This window comes from Desmodus rotundus, chromosome 8, assembly GCF_022682495.2.
Source record: "Desmodus rotundus isolate HL8 chromosome 8, HLdesRot8A.1, whole genome shotgun sequence".
NCBI lineage: Eukaryota > Metazoa > Chordata > Mammalia > Chiroptera > Phyllostomidae > Desmodus > Desmodus rotundus.
The window spans coordinates 131,044,566-131,067,711 of NC_071394.1; the positions used below are offsets into that span (position 1 = coordinate 131,044,566).

Genomic DNA, 23,146 nt, shown 5'->3' on the forward strand with positions numbered 1-23,146 from the left:
GCATCTTTACCCTGCGAGGCAGTGGGGGGGGCGGCGTGGGAGCCCCTTGGGGAGCATTGCACTGACCAGTGTGTTTTTGTAGTCAATGCTGGCACAGCGGGGAAGTGACAGAGGGTGGGTTGGTTGGGGTTAGAGTTCAGCAGCCTGTAAATCCCATGACTTTGCCGTCTCATGGGTCATGAGAGCCACAGATGACGCTTGATCAGGAAAAAGGTGAAGGGTGTGTTAACTAATGGTACGCACCATTCTTCAGTGTGTGTCGATTGCTAACAACAGCTCTCTCCCCTGAGCCTACCCCACCTCCAGTCTTGGTGCATGAGCACAGTTTGGGACCCAGCCCTTTGTACTTCTTTATGCTTTTACACCTTCTTCCTTTTGTAAAGATTTAGCTGGCTTGTGACTTGAGTTGAAACAAGGAAAAAAAGAGGAGGCCTGAAATGGTCTGTCCTCTGCCAGCCAGAAGCCTCCTGTGGTATCCAAACAGAATAGTTGCCTCAGTCTGTCAGCACTTCTGTCTTTGAAGGTGGTTTCTGCTTGAAAAGTGGTGACTGTTAGCATAGCTGTGGGATAATAACTTCTACTTCCTCTCTTGGGATACTTTTGTTTTTCTCAGCTACTTTCCTATTCTTGTTGACTTTGTTTTTCCAGAAGATTTGGCCTGTGGTTAAACTGCTTTGGGTCCCTACTTGAGTTTCCTGTGGGGTTGCCCTCCCCAGACCATCACTGCTAAAGAGGGCAGAGGGTCTTCTTGGTTAATAGGAAAAGTCATTTTTTGGAATGACTCAAAGTCCAGAAACATCCAGACTTTCCTTCAATACTTTTTTTCTGTTTTGGGGGTAGCAGCTTTGCCTAGTATAGGGGAGGGAGGGGCTAGTCGGGAGGGCTTGTGTTTTTAAGGGGTTCAGAAACAGGGGGTTTAAGTCTGTCTTTTGTGTTTGCAAGGCACTAACACCACTCCCGTCTGTATTTAAATGCTGTCCCCAGGTTACGACTATGGCTATGTCTGCGTGGAGTTTTCACTCTTGGAAGATGCCATCGGATGCATGGAGGCCAACCAGGTTGCTTTATACTTCGGTCAAATGATGCTGGAAGGATATATTTTTATGTATGGGAGGGAGGGTTTCAAATGATGAAACTTTGGAAAGGTACCAGAAATCTGTATTTGGAGCATACCACATTCCAACCAAAAAGCGGTTGTGAGGAGAAACTTTAAAAGAGGCTGGGAAGGTTCCTCTGGAAGAGTTAATGGGCACACAGTGTATTTTAAATACCAGAGCCCAGTTGTAGTTGGACTACATTCCAAAGACAATAGCTGGGAAAGAACTGGCAGGTCTGGAGGGCTTCCCTGCGGAGTATGACTGAGATACGGATCCTGATACAAAGAACGATCCTTGAGTTTCTGGGATCTCAAGGATGCCTGGCTCAGGCATTCTGGGTCAGTGCTCTTAATCCAGACCTAGGGTGAAGGCCGCTGGTGGCAGCTCCTGTGCCTCTCGGGAGCTGCCTGCACCTGCTCCTTTCGTACGAAGGCCATCAGGGAAGAGAGAGTCATGGATGGTTCGCGTCTGTTCTTTGCAAATTGGAGTTTTGTACTCAAGTTCTTGGCTGCATGTACTGAAAGCTGGTGAATCAGAATCTGTCCTTACTTTATGTTTGAAACACCTAGATGTATTCAGCTTGCCCCCTAGATCTGTCAGTCATCTGGGTCTTTATTAAACCCTGCCTGGTAGTTTTGGGAAGAATTATGAAACAGATACAATCCTTCTTGTCTTGGGGAAAGTTTTTGTTTGTTTGTTGTTGTTGTTTGTGGTGTCCTAGTTCCTCCAACGGCAAAATGAGAGAAAGAAACTTAGTGATATAGTTGGATTTTTATTACCCACTACCTGTTCTTAAGAGTGTGAATGCAGTGTACCCAGAATCTTGAAAGAAGGCCCGCCCTGGTGGAGAAGAGCAGTATTGCTGGAGGGCAGTTCCTCCTTTACAGCCTAAGGCCCTTTTTATCAGAGCTTTGTTCCCTTCAGCAAGGCTCACTGCGCTGAACCTTTTCCCTTCTTTGGCCATGTTCTCCTCTTATGGAGATGACATCTCTCAATCCTTTGGGAGAAGCAGCAACTAGAGGAAAACTGATGTGTCCAACTCTGTTGTTAGTGGAACAAACATGGCTAGATCCTCAGAGAATGACTGGATTAGGACTACATCCTCCTGACAGAGTTGCTGTTGGCTGATTGTTCCACGTCCATTATCGAATCAGTCATTAACACACACTAATTAACAGACACTAATTATGTGTCAGCAGCTGTGCAGCCTTCCAGTATTGGGAGAGAAGAATGAAGGTCCCGAGCTGTATGCTTGTGGTTGATTTTATGTGACAGTCTGTCCTAATGTGCGAACACTCGTTTAGTTCATAGTCATCTTGTTCTTACCAGTGGGTAGTCGTTAAGTCCTCTGCCTCTGTACTAAGCGATACTGTGAGTGATGGGAACTTAAATGGGGAGCCATGGCAGATGTCATCTCTTTTGTACCATTCTCCCAACTCACTGTGTTTCTCCTAGAGGGGTATTGCTTTTTATCAGAGATGTTTAATCTTTGGTCTTAAAAAATTATTGTGCCTTAACTGCCTCTTCCTCCATCCCAACAAAAAAATCTTGTCGAAAGTACCCAGCCCCCTAAAGTGTAGTACCCAAGGAAACTAGGGCAGCCTTCTTTAAAAACAAGGCTACCCTCAGTCAGGGTTTGTATTAGGGCCACGTCTGGGACAATGTTCATTTACACAGCGGCACCTCTCCTTTCACCCTCCCCACCGATCCAGAGCCCTGGTGAATGATTCTCTCCTGTGAATGGGACAGCAGAACAAAGCAGGAGCAGGCCCGGGATTCTTCCAGGTGTGAGACAGAGTGTTTTGATGGGCAGGCATCCTCATGCATAGGGTACCATATAGGACTCTGTGCAGCAGTATAAGTAAGGGACAGCCCTGTCTTCTAGGACCTTATAATCTCACACTAAGAAAGCTGACAAAGACTATGTGGTACTTACTCATGGATTCCGTAGGGTGTTCTCAAATAAACTCCAAATTTTCGTCTAATATCATTTTCAATATTCCTTGGAGTTATTCCTTAGTAAGACATCACCATATCCTTATTCAGTCAACTTCCTAGATTTTTAATTTTTTAAAGATTGTATTTATTTATTTCCTTTTAGAGAGGGGAAGGGAGGGAGAAAGGAAGGGAGAGAAACATCAATGTGAGGTTGCCTCTCGCACACCCCCTACTGGGGACCTGGCCTGCAACCCAGGCATGTGCCCTGACTGAGAATAGAGCTGGCAACCCTTTGGTTTGTAGGCTGGCACTCAATCCACTGAGCCCACCAGCCAGGGCCACTTCCTAGATTCTTATTCTTCCCCTAGTCATGGGACCGAGGGCGTACTGCTAGCACAGCCGCACAACAGTCTCCTCCTGCTGAACCGCATAGACTTCACGATACAGTCAGTGTTCTTTGAATAACCTTTATTACCACTCGAGATGTGTGGAAACCGTTCTGATGGAAAATCTTTTGTGAATGGGGTCTCTGGGGAAATTTGTGTGCAGCACACAAAAGAGGAGTGTAGGCTCTGCAGTCAGATGTCACTTCCTAGTTGGATTGCCTCTGGCAAGTCTCTAAACCTCCCTGGGTCTCAGTTCCCTCTGTTATCAGTGCCTCCTGGGGCACTGGTGTGCATTAGATGACATCATACTATGAAACACAGTGAGTTGGGAGAATGGTACAAAAGAGATGACATCTGCCATGGCTCCCCATTTAAGTTCCCATCACTCACAAGGGCTTGCTGTGTCCCAGGCACCTTTCAGCAGGCTGGAGCTGCAGCAGTAAGCAAGACAAATTGTATAAATTCTCTTTTAGTGCATAAGCGAGCAGACAAACTTAAAATAATATATGATGATGCTAAGCTCTGTAAAGATAATAAACAGGCTCGTATTGAGAGAATGCGTGATAGGGCAGTTTTAGATGGGGTGGTCAGGGAACCTTCTTGAGGAGTGACATTACATTTGAAGAGTGACTCTTGGTGAATAATAAACATGTACAGAACATTTTGCATAGCACCTGGTACCTGGTAATCATTTGAAATTAGACAGTCATCTCCTCCTTCTCTCCCCCTTGTTCGTGTCAAGTAATTTCCAATCCTAATTCTAGGAACATAATGTTCCTGTCTGGATATTCTTTAAGGAAATGGATGTGGACCAAGCTCCCAGGAACACAGTAGTTTAAAACCTATGAGACATAACATGTGAGGGAAGAAGACCTTGCTCCTTTGAGTGCGTAGACCAGGTGTTTGTGGAAGAAGAACGTCTCCGGCTGTTCATCCCTTCTCCTCCGGTTGTGTCTGTAGCCCCGATCGGCACAGATTCTGAGTCGCCCTCTGCTGGGCGTCTCTGAGTAGAGTCTGGGTGTGTGCATCTGAGGAGGTTTCGATGAGATGCTTTGGGTAGAGTTTTTTTATAACTCTTTGTTACTGACTCTCGATGCACAATGATTTTTATTCATCATTGACTGATATTTATAGCCTGCCAGCTTGCTTTGTCAGATATTCTGGGTTATATATGCCTTCATGAGGTGGTTTGAGATGATTACCAAGGCCCCTCTAGCCCTTTCCCAGTGCCGTCACTGGGGAGGCATCAAATGTAGGCATCTCTGCAGCAGTCCTGAGCCGGGCAGACTCTTTGGGGCACCACCTCGCCAAGCCGGGAAGTGATTTCTAACAGAGGTCTTCCGGCTCAGGCCTTCACCTTCTCTGTCTCGGAAGAAGCGGAAAGCAAGCAAGCACTGCCAGGCAGAGTTTCTTTTCATTCCACCCCCTGCGGGCACAGTGCTTCCTAGCAGTGTCATATACACTGGGTTCATTTCATTTCATTTCATTTCATTTCGTTATTGATTGGAGAGAGAGAAAGAAACATTGATTTGTTGTTCCACTTATTCATGCATTCATTGGTCAATGCTTCTTACGTGCCCTGACTGGGGATTGAACCTGCAACCTTGGCATGTCAGGAGGATGCTCTAACTATTAACTGAGCTCTCTGGCCAGGGCTACCCTTAGGTTTCCTTTGCTGTCCGAATCCCTGGAGATTGAGTGAATATTGTTTCCTTTTGTGGGGTGTGCCATTGCACTGGGACTTGGGAGGGAGTAAGAAGCATTGTGCTAGAGAGTCAGTCCCTTTCAGTGGTTGCCCAGTTCTGAGTACATGCTCTCAAACTGTTGTTACTTGGTCTGTAGGAATTAGCATTTTATTTCCTCAAATTTGCAGATGTGATGTTTGTTACCTGTTCATGTTCGGCCAAATATTCACTAAAATTCTCTTATAAGATGGCTCTGGGAGAAGAATTAATCTCCCTGAGATTTTTTGCTCAACTGTTTTAGCATCAGTGTCCTCCTTGAGCCAAAGCTGACTGGGCTGTGTGACCGCGTCAGCTTGACCTCACACAGTGCAAGGGAAAGGGTTCTGTTATCACCTGACATGAAAATTGCATGAGCAGCTGGCCTTTTCTGCCGTGCAAGCATTACAGCTGTAGAATGCTTGGAATTTTACGAAGGTGTTATTTGTGTCAGGGAAGTTAAGAGAGTTTGGGGTTCTGAGGCTACCAGGATGGCCAGGGTGTTTCTGAAGGTATATGAAGGAAGCCACAGCGTAGGGGGGGCCTGTCCTTGCAGTGAAAATGAGATCACTGGCAAGCTTATGTTCAGGGCACAGGAAATATACTGCTAGATTCTCAGAGAACACCTGGGTTAGGGTTCTCTCCCCATGACAAGTTCCTGCTGGCTCTCCCGTGAGACCCTGATGGGAGAATGGGTGAAGACCCGGCGTGTTGGAATCTTACTCAAGTTGGTAGCAACACTGTGTGAAACACTTAAGTACATAAATGGTGTGCCTTCCTAATAGCAACAACAGCAAAATCTTTATAAATTCCTGCAAAGTCGTGTGCCTGCACCCTCTCCCTAAAATTGCTTCACGGGGGAGAATGTGGCATTCTGGCCAGGGCTCAGCTGTATAACTTGTGGCTTGAGTCCTGCCATTCTTCCAGAAACTTCTATCTCAGTACCTTCTCCTGGTTGCCCGCAGTGGAGGTTTTGGGGGGAAGAAAGTAAATGCATTCTAAACTCGGATACCAACAGGTATTGAAGATCTTGCTCTCCGGAGAATGGAGGCAGTCAGGAGAATTAAAAATGACTTTAAGGCTTAGTGATTTGATGATGCAGTTCGGTTGCCCGTACAGTGGTGGAGTCTTGACTGGGCCGGAGGCAGAATATCGAGAGGCAGACTGCCTGGAGCTGCATCCCAGCTCTGCCCCCTCCTACTGTGTGATTTGGGTAGGTGGCTTAATGTCTCTGTGTCCAGTGTCTGTTACCACAGCAACTTCTCATCTGACTGAAACTAGAAGTCTCGAGTGAACAGCAACTCCAGTCTTGGCTTCCTGGAGTATATGGCTAAAAAGGACGTGGTATTGCCCAGGAGGATTATTTCTGCATCAATAATACTTCTCATTTAGCCTGTTGACCAGGGTTGATTGTCAGGGGACCACTTCCAGACCTCTCTAGGAGATTCTCCGGCCTTGGCCTTCAAGTCTTAGATTCTCCCAACAGAAAGAGCCAGCGATGCCCCACATGCGGGGCCTGGGGTATGGGCCGAGCACACTGGACCTCTAGCCTGTGGCTTTAAAACCCTGCGCTCTGGTGGCCCAGCCCCAATTTTGCCGTACCTCAGACTTTCTCATGTAATTATAAGGGGTGCTGTAAACTGGATTCAGTTTAATTTTCTTGAACTTGAAAAGGAAATACTTATCAGTTGGCAGTGTTAAGAGGAACTTCCAGGGTGTCTCCTATGAAGTTTATAATAATTTTTGCCATACATGTTGTGGTTCATTTCTATGGGTTGAAGTAATTTAGTTCTTAATTTCTTCTAAATTGGAAATGTGCCTCTATAGTCTAACCTTGTGCTGTGATGTCATATCTCTTTCAGCTTGTGTATTTAGTTAATGTTTAACTTTATAAAAATGGGATTGTGCAAAGTGTTAATTTTCAGTCTTTGTGGCCTTTTGGAACTTGATGATAGACAGTCACTGAAAAAACAGGTAGGATATGTATGATTCTAATTAACTAGCTCGGTTATACAAAGGCACAGTGCAGTGTGTGATCTTGATGATAACTTTGATTTATGACTTTGTACCCCTCCAGACAATATAGGCTAAGGAGCACAGACAGGTTTAGAATTCCAGTTTCATTACTTGCTGGCTCTATTATAACGCCTGAATCAGCTTCCCCACCTATAAAATGGAGGGATAATCGTCGTACCTGCCTCGGAGCAGTAGTGGAGCAGTTGTGAGATTAGCGTATGTCATGTATGTGAAGTGCTTGCTGCAGAGGCCAGCATGTGGTAGCGCTCGGTAGTAAGAGTGATTCTAGAACAGTGGCCTCTGCTCGGTTGTCCTCCCTTTCCTTGGCTGCTTAACCACCTCTTGGGAATCCGAGATGCCTGAACAGCGGTAGCACTGCTTTGGGGGGTGTTGGTCTTTGGCAGCCGCTTCACACGGTGCTGTTGCCCACAGCCTTTCCCACAATACTAGGATGTCTGGACTTCTGGACGGAAAGGGAAGGAGGCTGGATAGCCTGTCCTGACAGCATCTGAGGGACGCATGCACGGGCACCCAGGCGTGTGAGTGCAGAGGACCATGACCGTTCTAGCACTTGTGTGGTGGGGAGCCTTGTTGGTTTCTGACAGTTCTTTTATCACAGAATTTCCTTAGGCTATACCTGGCATTGAACATTAGGCATCTTCTCCATCTGAGGTGAACTTGCAGGTTATAGTATAATACAGTGCCTCATTCTCCACTGGGCCAAGTGTTCAGGTGTTATCATTCTACCCTCTAGGTCATTTATATATGAGCTAGATATTTATTACATATAATAAAGTGTAGTGGTTACAATATGTCCGTACTGGTATTTCTTACTAAGAGTATTGATGGTATGACTTTGATGATTATGGATAAGCTTATCTGGATTAATAATTGTTTTTAATCTCACATGCTGAGAATAGTAAAGCTAATATTGTATACTAATGGTAATGTATTTTACCAAAATCTGTGGTCACGTGAATTTGTGTTTAATCTGTGTAAATGCTGCATCCAGAGGAAAATACATAGGAACAAAAGAAGTCTTATCACAGAAAGCAGATTATTGGTGACCGGGCCCCTGGGGAGAGGGGCAGAGCGAGGAGGAAGGTGCGGGGCTGCTCTGGGTGATGGAGGGGCTCTCTGTGTAGGTGATGAAACCTTCCTGGGCGTCTTCCTTGGCGGCCTCTTTCCGGCAGCACTGACCTTGTTGTCATGTGTGTGACCTCCAGTACAAGTGGATACAGAGGTTCTTTTTTTCTAAGAAAAAAATTACTGAGATAATTTATGTGTCAAAATTCACCCATTTTAAGTGTATAATTAAAAGATTTTTAGTAAATTTACAAAGTTATGAAACCATCGTTGTAATTCAGTTTTAGAACATCTTCATTACTCCGATAAGATTCCTGTTCAGGGATTTTTTTTTTTTTTTTTTTTAATGATATCACACTTAGAAGTTGCACAGATAGCACAAAGAATTACTATGTGCTTTGCACTCAGATTCCCCAAATGTTAACTTTTTACTGCATTTGAATGCAGAGATGTGTTCCCCAATTCATTTGTTTAATTGTATTGTTTCTCATCACCGTTTATCCCCCTTATACCCTCTTCCACCACCGCTGCACATCCCCTCCTCCCCCGCCCTGACCCAGCACGAATGCTGAGATTTTTGAATAGTGATGATCCCTGCTCTTGAAAAGAAGCATCATTTAACTTGACCTCCCACTATACCCTCCCTTGGTAGTTGGAGATGCTCTTCTGGCAGGTCAAGAGGATGCTTTGGAAGGTGATTAAGGCTTAAAGAGCTATCTTGTCAACCCTCCTAAGAGGGGCCCCTGCTGAGCAGGGCCTGAGGTTGGGGTTAGAGGATGGGAAATAGGGCCAGGATCAAACCTTCCATTCCTGGGCACTGTGATTTTAGTCTGGCTTTTCAGAAAACCAACGAATGTGTTTCCCCATGAGAGAGGTGGTTTCAGATGCCTGATACACAAGGAGAGACCACGTGCTAGTCAACATTAGACCAAGAAGCAATGCAGCCAGGGGAAAGGGGAACAAACCCCACTGGCCTGATCATCTTTTGTAAGACAGAGGTTCTTAAAAGTGGGTGGAGAGAACGGGGAGGCAATTTTGACAACCTCTCCTTTCCTCCCCAAGCACTGGACATTAGCCATGTCCAGAGACATTTTTGGTTGTCTGTTCTGGCATCTAGTGGGTAGAAGCCAGGGATGACACTAAATATCCTGCAATGCCCAAGTCAGCCGCATAATGAAAGATGATTGGGCCCAAAATGTCGACAGTGCCGAGGTTGAGAAACCATGATGTAAGGGGACAAGAGATGTGGTTAGCCAAAGACAGGATGACTCAGCTTGCCATGGGCTGTCTCTTAATGAAGCATCTTTCTCCTTGACTTCCTTCTTGTCCCAACAGGCTGCAGGGTGGTGGGTGGTATTAGGAGGGCAGGGAGAGTGGGACTCATTTGACGTATTGACCAGGTTTTTTAGAATCAGCCTGAGATATGACTAACATATTCTGTTATCCAGCAGACATGCCTATTGGAAATGGGGGGTGTGGAATCATCAGATTACACATTTGGTAGGAGTAACTGGAAAAACCAAACAAGTTGTGATTTCTCTAAACAGATATACTTAACACGTCAGAGAGTTTTCCAGGGAATATTTAAAATGTGGGTGCTGACCTTTCATATGAAGTCAACATGCTTCTTTGGAAGGATAGATACAATTTCGTTCAAGAGTTGATCTGGATTCACTAACCTGGTTGTAATCATATTATAGTGAAGCTTAAAAAAGAAAAAGGGACTTCCAGCCAAGATGGAGACAAAGGTAGATACACTGTGCCTCCTCGCACAACCAAAAGAAGGACAACAACAAATTTAAGAACAAAAAATAACAATAACTACCAGAAAATCAAACTGTATGGAAGTCCGACAACCAAGGAGTTCAAGAAGAAACATTCATCCAGACTGGCAGGAGGGAGGGGCAGATATGGGCAGCCAGGGCAGAGAGGATGCACAGCAAGGCAGTGGCTGGAGGACCAGGCAGGGCTGAGACCGACAGAATAGGTGGTCCCACATTGTGTGCAGATAAACCAGGAGGAACAACTGGGGAGCAAGACAGACTGCGCACCCCACCCAGCACAGGGAAATAAAGCCTCAAAACCTCTGAGAGTCCCAAAGAAGTTAGACCCAAGGAGGAACACACACAGGCACATCACAATTACATTACCCAAGATTAAAGATAAGAAGAGAATCTTAAAAGCAGCAAGAGAAAAGGAGAGAGTTATCTACAAAGGAGTGCCCATAAGACTGTCAACTGATTTCTCAAAAACCTTGCAGGCATGAAGGGGCTGGAAAGAAGTATTCGAAGTCATGAAAGGCAAGGACTTAAGTCTAGGATTATCTATCCAGCAAAGCTTTCTGTTTAGAATAGAAGGGCAGATGAAGTGCTTCCAAGATAAGGTCAAGTTAAAGGAGTTCATCATCACCCAGCCCTTATTATATGAAATCTTAAAGGGACTTATCTAAGAAAAAGATAATCAAAAATATGAACAGTAAAATGACAACAAACTCACAAGTACCAACAACTGAACCTAAAACAAAAACAATCTAAGCAAACAACTAGAACAGGAACAGAATCACAGAAATGGAGATCACATGGAGGGTTATCAGCAGGGGAGAGGGGGGAAAGGGGGGGAAAGGTGCAGAGAATAAGCAGCATAAATGGTAGGTAGAAAATAGACAGGGGGAAGTTAAGAATAGTGTAGGAAATGTAGAAGCCAAAAAACTTATATGACCCATGGACATGAGCTAAAGGGGGGAAAGTGGGTGAGAGGGGGTGTGCAGGGCGGAGGGGAATAAAGGGGGAAAGTGGGACAACTGTAATAGTATAATCAATAAAATATTTTTTAAAAAAGAAAGGAAAAGGGATGACAAGTAAATCTTTACATCAATACAAAGACCTTCCTACCCGATTTAGAGATCTAAAACTCCTCAACAGTCCTGGCCGATATGGCTCGATTGGAGCATCATGCCATAGACCAAAAGTCTCTGGGTTCAATTTCTGATCAGGGCACATACCCTGATTGCGGGTTTGATCCTCGGTTGGGGCGTGAATGCCGGTCTGGGGGTGCACAAGAAGGCAGCCTACCAGTGTTTCTAACATCAGTGTTGCCTCTGTCTCTATCTCTCAGCAATGAAAAAAATGTCCTCAGTTGAGGGTAAAAATACAATAAACCTCCTCAATATACTGCCATTTTAAATGAAAATATTTCAAGAAAAAATAAAGAATTTACATCCCACTCTTGGAAAATGGCACTATGGTTTTCTTAATCCCCATATTAGTGTTTGGAGTACTTCACAACAGTCTCCAACTAGACAAATCTCAGAATAAAGTAATAGAATATGCGTAATAAACAGCCATAGGTAACCTTAAATAAATGTGAGTGCAGATTTTCAGAGCCCTTTGTTACAGCGTTCGAAGCCCCTTCTTGGTAAGGTTTCTATTGAGAAATCAGCTGATAGTGTTACTGGGAACTCCTTTGTAGGTAACTGTCTCCTTTTCTCTTGCTGCTTTTAGGGTTCCCTCCTTATCTTTAATCTGGGGTAATGTAATTGTGATATTCCTTGGTGTGTGCTTCCTAGGCCCCACCTCTTTGGGACTCTGAGCTTCCTGGACTTCCTGGAAGTCTATTTCCTTTGCCAGATTGGGGAAGTTCTCCTTCATTATGTTTTTCAATAAGTTTTCAATTTCTTCTTCTTCTCCTTCTGGCACCCCTATGATTCAGATGTTGAAACATTTAAAGTTGTCCCAGAGGTTTCTAAGCCTCTCCTCATTTTTTTGAATTCTTGGTTCTTCATTCTATTCTGGTTGAATATTTATTTCTTCCTTCTGGTCCACACTGTTGATTTGTGTCCCAGTTTCTTTCCTGTCACTGTTGGTTCCCTGTACATTTTCCTTTATTTCACTTTGCATAGCCTTCATTTTTTCCTCTTATTTTCCGGCCATACTCAACCAATTCTGTGAGCATCCTGATTACCAGTGTTTTGAGCTGTGCATCTGATTAGGTTGGCTATCTCTTCATCACTTAGTTGTATTTTTTCTGGAGCTTTGATCTGTTCTTTCATTTGGGCCTTTTTTTTTTTTTTTTTTTGGTATCTGCTGGCTTGCCTGTTACATAGTGAGGGGCGGAGCCTTAGGTGTCCACCTGGGCGGGGCAGCCCACATGGCTGTGTTTTGACGCTGTATGTGAGGGAGGGGTCCGAGAGGGAACAATGCCGGCTACTCACTCTCTGCGGGTTTTCAGTCACTTCTCCCGCTACCCACAAGCAAATTGGGCCCTTCTGGTGCTGCTTCCCATGTGGGTAGTTTGTGTACGTTCTAGGACCCTGTGGGTCTCTCCAGTGGACTCTCCTGTGAGGCTGGGAGTTTCTCCTGCTGCCGCCTCAACACCCACAGGTTGTTTCAGTCAGAGGCTTGAGGCTTTATTTCCCTGTGCTGGAACTCTGGGTTGTGTGGTCTGTCTTGCTCCCCAGTTGTTCCTCCTGGTTTATCTGCACACAATGTGGGACCGCCTGGTCTGCCGGCCTCAGCCCTGCCTGGTCCCCAGCCACTGCTTTGCTGTGCATCCTCTCTGCCCTGGCTGCCTGTATCTGCCCCTCCCTCCTACCCGTCTGGATGAATGTTTCTTCTTGAACTCCTTGGTTGTCGGACTTCCATACAGTTTGATTTTCTGGCATTTATTGTTATTTTTTGTTCTTAAAGTTGTTGTCCTTCTTTTGGTTGTGCGAGGAGGCACAGTGTATCTACCTTTGCCTCCATCTTGGCCGGAAGTCAGTTGTTAAACCTTATTTGTAATTCCTTTTGCTAACAGTGAAAATCTTAGCTCTTATCCACAATATACTTATGTGCTTAGTCCTAGAATGTATACAAAGTAGTGTCAGAATTGTTACTTCATACCCCTGTGAAAAACTGTATGATTGGTATTCATTCTACTGTAGAAAATGAGGAAAACACAGATTAAAAGAAAAAGTTAACCTCTCCAGTAACCTCTGTACTGCTGTTATTATTTTTTAATTAATGGATATTCTTCCTTTTAAATATACTTTGTATTTTTAGAGCAGTTTTAAGTTCACCAAAAAAAAAAAAACAATCAAGCAGAAAATACAGAGAATTCCCATGTACCTGCCCCATCTCTACCACCACACTCAGCGTTCCACACCATCCGGGGTGGCATATTTGTTACAGTCAGTGAATCCACTTAATTGGGCAAGTTTACCTGGAGGAATTAATTTAAAGAAGTAATTAGGATATTAGGTGTAGTAATTAGATGAAGTAATTAGAACATTACTTCTTCATTATCAACCAAAGTCTGTAGTGTACATGAGGCCTCACTCTTACTGTTGTACATTCTTTGGGTTTGCACAAAGTTATAATGACATTATCTATAATGGCAGTGTAGTATCATACAGAGCAGTTACACTGCCCCGAACATCCTCTGTGCCCCACTGTTCATCTCCCCCCCGCCCAACACCTAGCAATCATTGATCTTTTTACTGTCTCCATAGTTTTTGTCCAGAATGTCATATAGTTGGAATCATACCCTATGTAGTCTTTTCAGATTGACTTCTGCAACACAGTAATATGCATTTTATAGTGAGTGGCTTCTTTCAGTTAGTACAATAATATGCATTTAAAATTCTTCCATGTCCTTTCACAGCTTTTTGTTCTCTCCCCCCCCCCCCGCCCCCATTTAAACCTTTGAATAATGTTCCATTGTCTCAGTGGACCACAGTTTATTTACCCATTCACCTACTGAAGGTCATCTTGGTTGCTTCCAAATTTTGACAATTATGAGTAAGGCTTATAAAATACATCTGTGTGTGGGTTTTTGTCTGGACATAAGTTTTCAACGTAAACCTTTGGGTAAATACCGGAGCGTGATTTCTGGATTGCATGGTAAGAAGAGTGTGTTTAGTTTTGAAAGAAACTGCCAGGCTATCTTCCAAAGTAGCTGTGCCACTTTGCATTCCCACCAGCAATGAACAGGAGTTTCTGTTGCTCCACATCCTCATCAGCATTTGGTGTTGTCAATGTTTGGAATTTTGGCTGTTCCAATAGGAGTATAGTGGTCTTGTTGTTTTAATTTGCACTTTGCTGATGACATATGTTTGCCAACTAACTATAGGGTTTTTTCCCCCCTGATGTTCTTTATCAAGTTGAAAAGGCTCCTATCTGTTCCTAGTTTGCTGAATGGGTGTTGGATTTTGTCAAAAGCTTTTTTTTTTTTTCATCTATTGATAGAATCGTATGATTTTGTTTTCTTTAGCCTGTTGATGTGATGGGTAACATTAATTGATTTTTGAAAGTTGAGACATCTTTGCACACCTGAAATAAATCTCAGTTACTTAATGTATATAATTCTTTTAATATATTGTTGAATTCAGTTTGCTCATATTTTGTTGAAGATTTTTACATCTATGTTCATAGGAGATACTGGTTTGTAGTTATTTTCTTTAACATCTTTGTCTGGTTTCAGTATTAGGATGATACCTTCCTCCTCATAGAATGAGTTAGGAACTGTTCCCCTCTACTTCTAGCTTCTGGGAGAGACTGTAGAAAATTTATGTAATTACTTTGTTAATTGTTTGGTAGGCTTAATTGGTGCACCAATCTGAGCCTGGTGCTTTCAGTTTTGGAAGATTATTAAATATGGACCCAATTTTTAAAAATAGATACAGTCCTGTCCATACTGTCTTTTCCTTTTTGGGTGAGCTTTGGCAGAATTGTTTTTCTAAGAATCGGTCCTTTTCATCTAGGCTATCAAATTTGTGGGCGTAGAATTGTTCATAGTCTTATCTTTTCAATGTTCTTAAAATGAGTAGTGATGGCCCTTATTTTGGTTTTGATGTTAGTAATATATATTTTCTTTTTTTTCTTCATTATCTGTAGTGCTCCATAGTATGTTTTCCCATGATTTAACTAGTTCTTCATGTAACATTTTGCGGTTATTTTATTTAAAATGCTGTGATGAATATCCTTGTAGATATTCTAATTACTACATCTAATATCCTAATTACTTCTTTAATTAATTCCTCCAGGTAAACTTGCCCAATTAAGTGGTAAGCATATTTTATGACTTCATAAATACAGTCAAATTGCCATCCAGCAATTTCCCGATCTCCCCTTTCAGCAGCAGTGTTGGAGAGTAGCTGTTTTCCCTGTGTCCCACCCAGTGCTACGTGGTAACAACACTTGTACTGGGTGGCACGTGGGTGTTTGTTATTGCAGTCTCTAATTTTCTGTTTTTAAAATATTTCATAAGTTTAAAAAATATGTTGCTGGTGTAGCAAAGAAAGGAATGATTTAATATCCCTTTCTTAGGTTTAGTGAGATAGAACATTTTTATATTTGATTACTAGTTACTCGCATTTCTTTTGTAAATTACTGATTCTTGATAAATATTCAGTGATAAGTGAAAAAACAGGACATCTTATTTACCCTGTGTAGTATTAAGGTAGATACATATAGGACACCTTAGACTATTTGAAATGTTGAAAATAAGTATATTATCAGAACATGAGGTGGGTTTCCCCAAGAATTTATTTATCCCTCAGAAAAGAGAAAATCTGTGTCTTTTTAAAAAGGTCTCATAAAGTGTAAGTTATTGTTGGGTATTTTCTCAGTTCCTTCTCTTCAGACCCAAAGTCCGGTATTTTGCCGTGTATAATGTACTCCCGTGTATTGTGCGCACCCATGCTTTGTGCGCATTATACACGCGGTTATTACCGCATTATACGATGGCATGTATTCATTATACCATGTATAATGCTCATCCTTATTTTTCCCCTCAAAAATTTGGGCAAAAAGTGTGCATTATACATGGCAAAATATGGTATTATTTGAGGATGATATGTTAGCCATTGACTAATATAGGTCAACTAACAGAATCTTGGTTTTTTTAAAGATTTTATTTATTTATTTTTAGATAGAGGGGAAGGGAGGGAGAAAGAGAGGGAGAGCAACATCAGTGTGTGGTTGCCTCTCATGTGCCCCCTACTGGGGATCTGGCCCACAACCCAGGCATGTGCCCTGACTGGGAATCAAACCAGTGACCCTTTGGTTCACAGGCTGGCACTCAATCCACTGAGCCACACCAGCCAGGGCTGTTTTTTGTTGTTTGCTTGCTTGTTTGTTTGTTTTTTAGGAGGTAGAGAATTTTAACACAATTTCAGTGATTATTCCGGGGTTATACTCTCATAAATAATAAGATAACATTTTTAATAAAACAAGTATTCAAATTCACTTCCAGGACCAATGAAAGAATTGACTATTGTAATTTTTTGCCAAGAGGTAATTTTGACTTATAATAAACTTCCTAAGTTTACAACATAAGAACATATTCAAAACGTGGTATATATATCTTAACTTTGTGGCAGTTGAAATGATATGCTTTAGGAAATTGCTCGATCACCTAAAGCGGCGCTATTGGTTAGGGAAATATATGGAGCATGTAAAGAGCTTGAATAACATAGAAGAATACAAATGGAAAGGGCAGTGTTTTTAAATCATTATTTTTTCCCCTTTTTTTGGGAGGGGACTATTGAATACATACAGAAAATAACACAGACCGTAAATGTACAGTTTAGTAAATTATCACCAATTGAAAAACCTGTTGTTTTAACTTGGGCTGTTATAACAAAGTACCTTAGAGAGGTGGCTTAAACAGTAGAAATTTATTTCTCACAGTTCTGGAGGCTGGAAAGTCCAAGATCAAGGTACTAGCCCATTTGTTTCCATATGCGGACCCTCTCCCTGGCTGATGGAGGCTGCCTTCATGCTGTATCCTCACATGGTGGAGAACAAGGTCAGGTCTGTCTCTCTGTAGGGCACTAGTCCATTCAGGGGGCTCCGCCACCACCCAGGTTAGTAAACAAGCTCTGCTCCATATGCGGAAGCCCCTCCCGCTGCTCTTGCTCGGTGTCCTTTCCACCCTTACCAGGGGTTGTCACTGTCCTGGTTCTAACCTGGAGAGTCCTTTGACTTGCTATGGAATCACAGAATGCAATTTCCTACCTGACTTTTATGCGTAGTATTATTTTTGAAATTCATCTGGTGTATAACTAGGACGTGTTCATTTCATTGTTGCACAGTCTTCTGTTATACGAGTATATGTATCAATGTATTATTCATTAGTTCCACTGCCAAAGGAAATGTCGGGTTTTTCCCATTTGGGGCTGTTTGAAAGGTGTTATTTCTCTTGGTGAACAGGTATACTCCTTCTGTTAATATATGCCCGTGAGTGGACTTGTTGGATGTTGGGCGTCTTCAGTCTGTCACCTAGTGGTTTAAACTTGCATTGATTGCTTCTGAGATGCGAGCAAGCGACAGCTGTTGATCCCCTGTAACAGCAGCTCCCTCGTTGTGGTTTCGCTTTCACTCCTTTCGCTAACCCGTGCTCTGGAAATATTAAAAATAACAGAAATAAACAATTCATAAGTTTTAAACTGTGTGCATCTCTGCTTAGTGTGACGAAATCTCACGCTGCCCTGCTTGGTTCCAGCTGGGACCCATGAATCTTTCCTTTGTCCGTATCTGCACTGTATGCGGGGCCTGCCCCTTAGTGGTAGCTGTCTTGGTTATCAGGCTGACTGCTGCAGTGTCGAAATGATTGTGTTCAAGTCACCCTTATTTTATATCATAATGCCACATTCACATAACTTTCATTACAGTATGTGGTTAGAATTACTCTATTTTGTTATTAATCCCTTACTGTGCCTAATTTATAAGTTAAACTTTATCGTGGTGTGTGTAGATAGGAAAAACCATAATATATAGAAGGTTCAGTACATCTGCAGTTCCAGGCATCCAGTGGCGGTCCTGGAACGTGTCCTGCAGATAAGGAGGACTACTATGTGTTTATATGTCTGCCAGTGTATAGGTATTGGGGGTATAGTCATAACTAAGACCACATTATTTTAAATTTAAATGTCCAAGACTAATTAATAAATTAAGTGTAAGTAGATAGACATTTGACTAATTACATTCATATCCTTACAAGTTTATTTATTCAAGGTTGGGCAGATTGCTTTTTGGCCATCTTTTTGTTAGGAAAATGGATGTTCCCTGCTAATTTTCATTTATATATAGTCATCAGGAACCAGAGCATCGCACAGGAGCTGGGGGGTGCCCAGGAGGATGGGTGTGGCTGTGGTGTGCATGGGTAGAGGGGGAAGGCTGGAGGCAGATGCTCACTGAGAGGCTGTGGGTGGGGGCAGGTCAGGCAGGCCAGGATAAGGCAGAGAGGGAAGAATGGAGTAAACTGGGTCTCATTGTTCTAGCAATAGTCTTTCAGCCCTGAGAGCTTCTTGGTTGTTGTTTTGTTTTATTTGTTTTAATAGAGGTATGATTCACATACCATAAAATTCACCCTTTCAAAGTGTATAATCTAGTGGTTTTTAGTATATCCACAAGGTCATACAACCATCACCACTAATTCCTGAACATTTCCCTCACCCGAAAAACAAACCCTGTACCTTTTAGTAGTCACGCCCATGTCCCTGCGCCCTTGTTCACATGCTCTAAACGTCCACTAATCTGCGTTCTGTCTATAGATTTGCCTGCTGGAGATGTCTCTCATCAATGTGATCATACACTGTAAGCTTCTTTACTTAGCATACGGTTTAAGTATCTGCGTTATACTGTGAATCAGTACTTTGTTCATTTTTATGGTTGAGTATTCCATTGTCTGGATGTAGCACATTTTCTTTATGCATTACTTAGTTGATGGACATTGGGTTGTTTCCACGTTTGGCTCTTGTGAATACTGATGCTCTGTACATTCATGTACAGATTTTTGTGTAGACGTGTTTTCAGTTGTCTTAGGTAAATTCGGTATCTAAAAGTGAAAATGCTAAAGCTTTTGGTTTTTTTCAGGAGCATTCTCCAAATGGATAGCCCATATTGGAATATTCATAGTTCCAATGGCCAACTTCCTGTTCGGTTTTGGTTGCTTTGGGCATTCGCATTCCCATTTTGGATTTTCTCTTGGCCTGGGGCAGGGCGGTTATTTGACCAGATGCCTCAGGGCGCTTGCTGCCCTGAACATGGGTCAGTCTTTGTTATTTGGGTTTTGAGCATATCCAGGATTTGCAGTTGGTGCTTGAACAGCTAATTTTCTTCTTTTCATTCCTTACAGCACAGGTGACAAACACAAGGCCCTCGGGCTGAATTCAGCCCGGCACCTTGTTTCTACCCTGCGGCAACGCCGGGCTCCTTGCCCCTAGTTACGGAGTAGTTACATTTACACAGTCCTAAAGTTACATTCGGCCCTTTGAAGGCAACCCTGTGCGGCTGATGTGGCCCCCGGTGAAAATGAGTTTGACACCCCTGCTCCAGGGTTTGGTAACACTGGGTGTTGTACAGAGGGACAAAAGAGAAGGCAGATTCCAAGGCCACTCAGAGATTAGAAGAATGGCCGCACCCTGAACAGAAATAAAGCGTGTGGAGAGGGCAGGCGTTTGCGGAGAAGGGGATGAGGATGACTGTTTCAGATGTGTTCAGTGTGAGGCGACAACAGGACCTTTCAGTAACCGTTAGAGATAAAGGACTGGAGTTTGGCAGAAAACCATGATGTTTTTTGTCATCATCTTTATACCTTTTGTTCTACTACTTAACTGGTTATTCTGTATCTTTCTCTGTTTCATAGCCTATGTCTTTTGCACAAATTACCTACCTCTACCTATCACCAATAATTTCCAAAAGCATCTATATCAGTTAGGATTAGAATCAACTGTGAGTGACAGAACACTAAAAATAACAGTGGCTTAAATGAGTTCATTGCTCTCTATGAATGAAGTCTAAGTCACCCAGGCTTTCTTAGGTTGGTGCCATGAACATCAGGGACCCGGGCCCTTTCAGTCCTCAACACAGGACTTCCACTTCATTGTCCAAAGTAGCTGCTGAGTGTCAGCCATCACTCTGATTTGCCAACCAATGGGAAAGAAAAAGGGATGAAAGTGCACATGCCTCTCCCTTTAAGAATACTCCCTGGACTTGGCAAGCACTATTTATGCTTATGTCCAATTGATTAGAATTTAATCGTAGCCACACTTAAACCACAGGGAGGGCTGGGAAACTCCTTTGTTCCAGGCAGCATTGTACCCACTTAAATTCAGCCTTGCTCCCAAGGAAAAGGAAGGGAATAGGCATTGGAGACTACTCAGAAGGAGTCTCTTAATTTTCCAGATTAAGAACCAGATTTCCAATTCTTTCAGGTTATAGAACTTATTTCCCCAAACCTTAATTATCCTTATAACAATAAAATATAATTAATAGCCCTGACTGGTGTGGCTCAGTGGATTGAGGACCGGCCTGCGAACCAAAAGGTTGCCAGTTGGATTCCCAGTCAGGGTACATGCCTGCGTTGTAGGCCAGGTCCCCAGTTGGGGACGTGCGAGAGGCAACCGATCCATGTATCTCTCACACGTCAATGTTTGTCTCCCTCTCTTTCTCCCTTCCTTCTCCTCTCTCTAAAAATAAATAAATAAAATCTTTAAAATATATATATATAATAGTAAAATATAATGAAAATATGCACTTCTGTGTTTATACTGTTTAAAATGACACATGGAATGATGAATAATGGCTCAGGCATGTGCTGTGGAATAGACTAGCACTGGTGTCAGTGTCCGAAGTTTGAATACAAGAGCAACACATTCAGAAGTTAGAAAAGTTACAGAGCGATAAAGGCCGTGTTTTTCCAGGGCCGGCTGGGATGCAGTTTTTCTGCATGAGTTGTTCTAAATCTCATTACATGTAAACACAGAAGACTTACGGGGGCAGAAGTCCAGTGCCTCCTGTCAGAAAGCACCAGCGTTACTGTATGCTTCTGTTAGCAAGAAGAATGTATCTTGATCTTATTTATTTCTGTACTTTCTTGCTTTTCTTAAGTGCGGTTTATCATTTTCTCCTCTCTGGGTCACATCCAGCTTTGTCCATTGTACGTGCAGCTCATAGTGCACTTGATACCTGAACTGCCAGTGAACTGTTAACACAGGGACTTGTCTCTCTTGAACTCTTCCCATTCTGTATGTTTCCTGGTAAGAATTTCAGATAGAGCTGTGTGCTTCTTACTTGTTTAAAAGTGTACGTGTTTATCGTACTCATGCTCTAAAACATAATCTCCACGGAGCACTGCTAAACCCTCCATGCCTAGTCAGCTGGGAGAACATACTGGGTATTGAATAGAGAAAACATATCCTGCCCTGGCTGGTGCGTCTCGGTGGGCTGAGCGCCGGCCTGCAAACCGAAGTGGCACCAGTGCGATTCCGGTCAGGGCACATGCCTGGGTTGCAAGCCAGGCCCCTGGTTGGGCACGAGTGAGAGGCAACTGATCAATGTTTCCCCTGCACATCAATGCTTCTCTCCCTCTCTTCCTTCCTCCCTTCCCTCTCTCTAAAAAATAAATAAAACTTTAATAAAACAAAAAAATACATACCCTGTTCTGGCTAGTGATTTTGAGGGACGAGGAGGTAGTAGGGAAACAGGTAAAGGCATTTTTAAATCTATAAAACTCCAGAAGTGTTCCCACAAGAAGAAATAATCTCAGTGCACTGAATTGAAATTGTTTTGAGGGAAGCCAGTTGTGTGTTATAATGTTGACCATCTTCCAGAACCTCCAATTGGCTTGCACTGCCTGACACAGTCTTTTGACAGGACAGAACACAGAGTTCAAATTATCTTAGAAAACCTGGGCATGTGGTCTGTTCTGTATAATGGAAACCTCAAGGTGCTTCCTAACACTGCTCAAGGCCCTCCCTTTTTAAATTTGTTTTTCCCAGTTTTTCTTATAAATAGAAGTTTTCAATTATACGATCACTCATTTTGGCTGCTTTGATAACCTTCAAACAGATATAAGGGATACCTTTTAATACACTAGATGGTCCAAGGGAGTTTAAAAGCACCCGAAGGGTCAGTCTGTGTTAGGTTTCTGGGGCGTGTAGTCCTGATCGGGAGGGTTTCTGGGTGCTGTGGGCTATGCCTTTGTAACACTTGGCAGCAACTCTGGTTGGGGTAGGTGGCCTCTTGGCTTTGTCTTCTCCGAAACTCTTAGATTACCAGAGATTTTAAGACTTTATTTATTTATTTTTAGAGAAAATGGAAGGGAGGGAGAAAGACGGGGTGAGAAACATCAGTGTATGAGAGAAGCATCGATCAGTTTCCTTCTGCCGGGGCCCTAACTGGGGATGGAACCTGAACCCAGGCATGTGCCCTGACTGGAAGTTGAACCTGCGACCTTTTGCTTTGCGGGATGACGCCCAACCCACTGAGCCACACTGGTCAGGGCACCACCACTTATTTTTAATAGAGGTTGAAATTTGATAATCTTGTGTTATTTCTGAGCAAGAATCAGCAGACCTAAAATGACCAGGGACCTAACCTCCTGTCCAGTGGGCCTTTGCTGACTCTAAGCTTCTGGCAGAGTGGCATTGGGTCTCTAGCTTTTTGCTTAAGAAGAAAAGAGTGTAAGGGTGGGTGGTGGGGTGGGGTGGGGGGGGGTTACCTCCCTAAAATGGTGGTTGACCAGTTGTGTTCAGAAGTCTGCTGACTCTGTGTTTTACTCATCTTCTCAGGGTACTGTTTCTGTAGAAGGGAGATCAGCGGGATCCTCTGAAATGTCTCAGCAAGGCCATTGAAGCTAGAGAGGCTAATAAGAGACAGGCTTTAAGAAAGCTACGGTTCTGGGGTGGGAGGTCGTAGATAAAGAGCCAGTAGATATAATCTCTCTTCAATGTTGAGGCCAGAAGAATAGCTGCGGTGCTTTGGGGATGCCTGGCGAACACACTGCAGCCTTTGTGGGGGCTCAGCAGTGTGGCCTTTGCAGTGTGTTAGGGCTCGTGGGCGTCATCTGCTCTCTTGGCTGTTCCTGCCACCTCCCACCGTCAGCTCTGTAAGAGAAAGAAAAACGAGAAATGGTTTGC

General features: G+C 43.2%; 1 protein-coding gene across 4 annotated transcripts in view; it reads left to right on the forward strand.

Annotated features, from left to right (window-relative positions):
• Nucleotides 1-23,146, forward strand: part of RBM6 (RNA binding motif protein 6) — an 85,601-nt gene that overhangs the window by 37,424 nt on the left and 25,031 nt on the right. For 2 of the 4 annotated variants that reach the window (XM_024566202.3, XM_024566205.3), the window contains one exon: nucleotides 985-1,058. The exons of the other annotated variants lie outside the window; for them this stretch is intronic. In XM_024566202.3, the coding sequence (XP_024421970.2) occupies nucleotides 985-1,058 (74 nt within the window). Of the gene's footprint in view, nucleotides 1-984; nucleotides 1,059-23,146 lie in introns of those variants that run through there. 4 annotated transcript variants of the gene reach the window in all.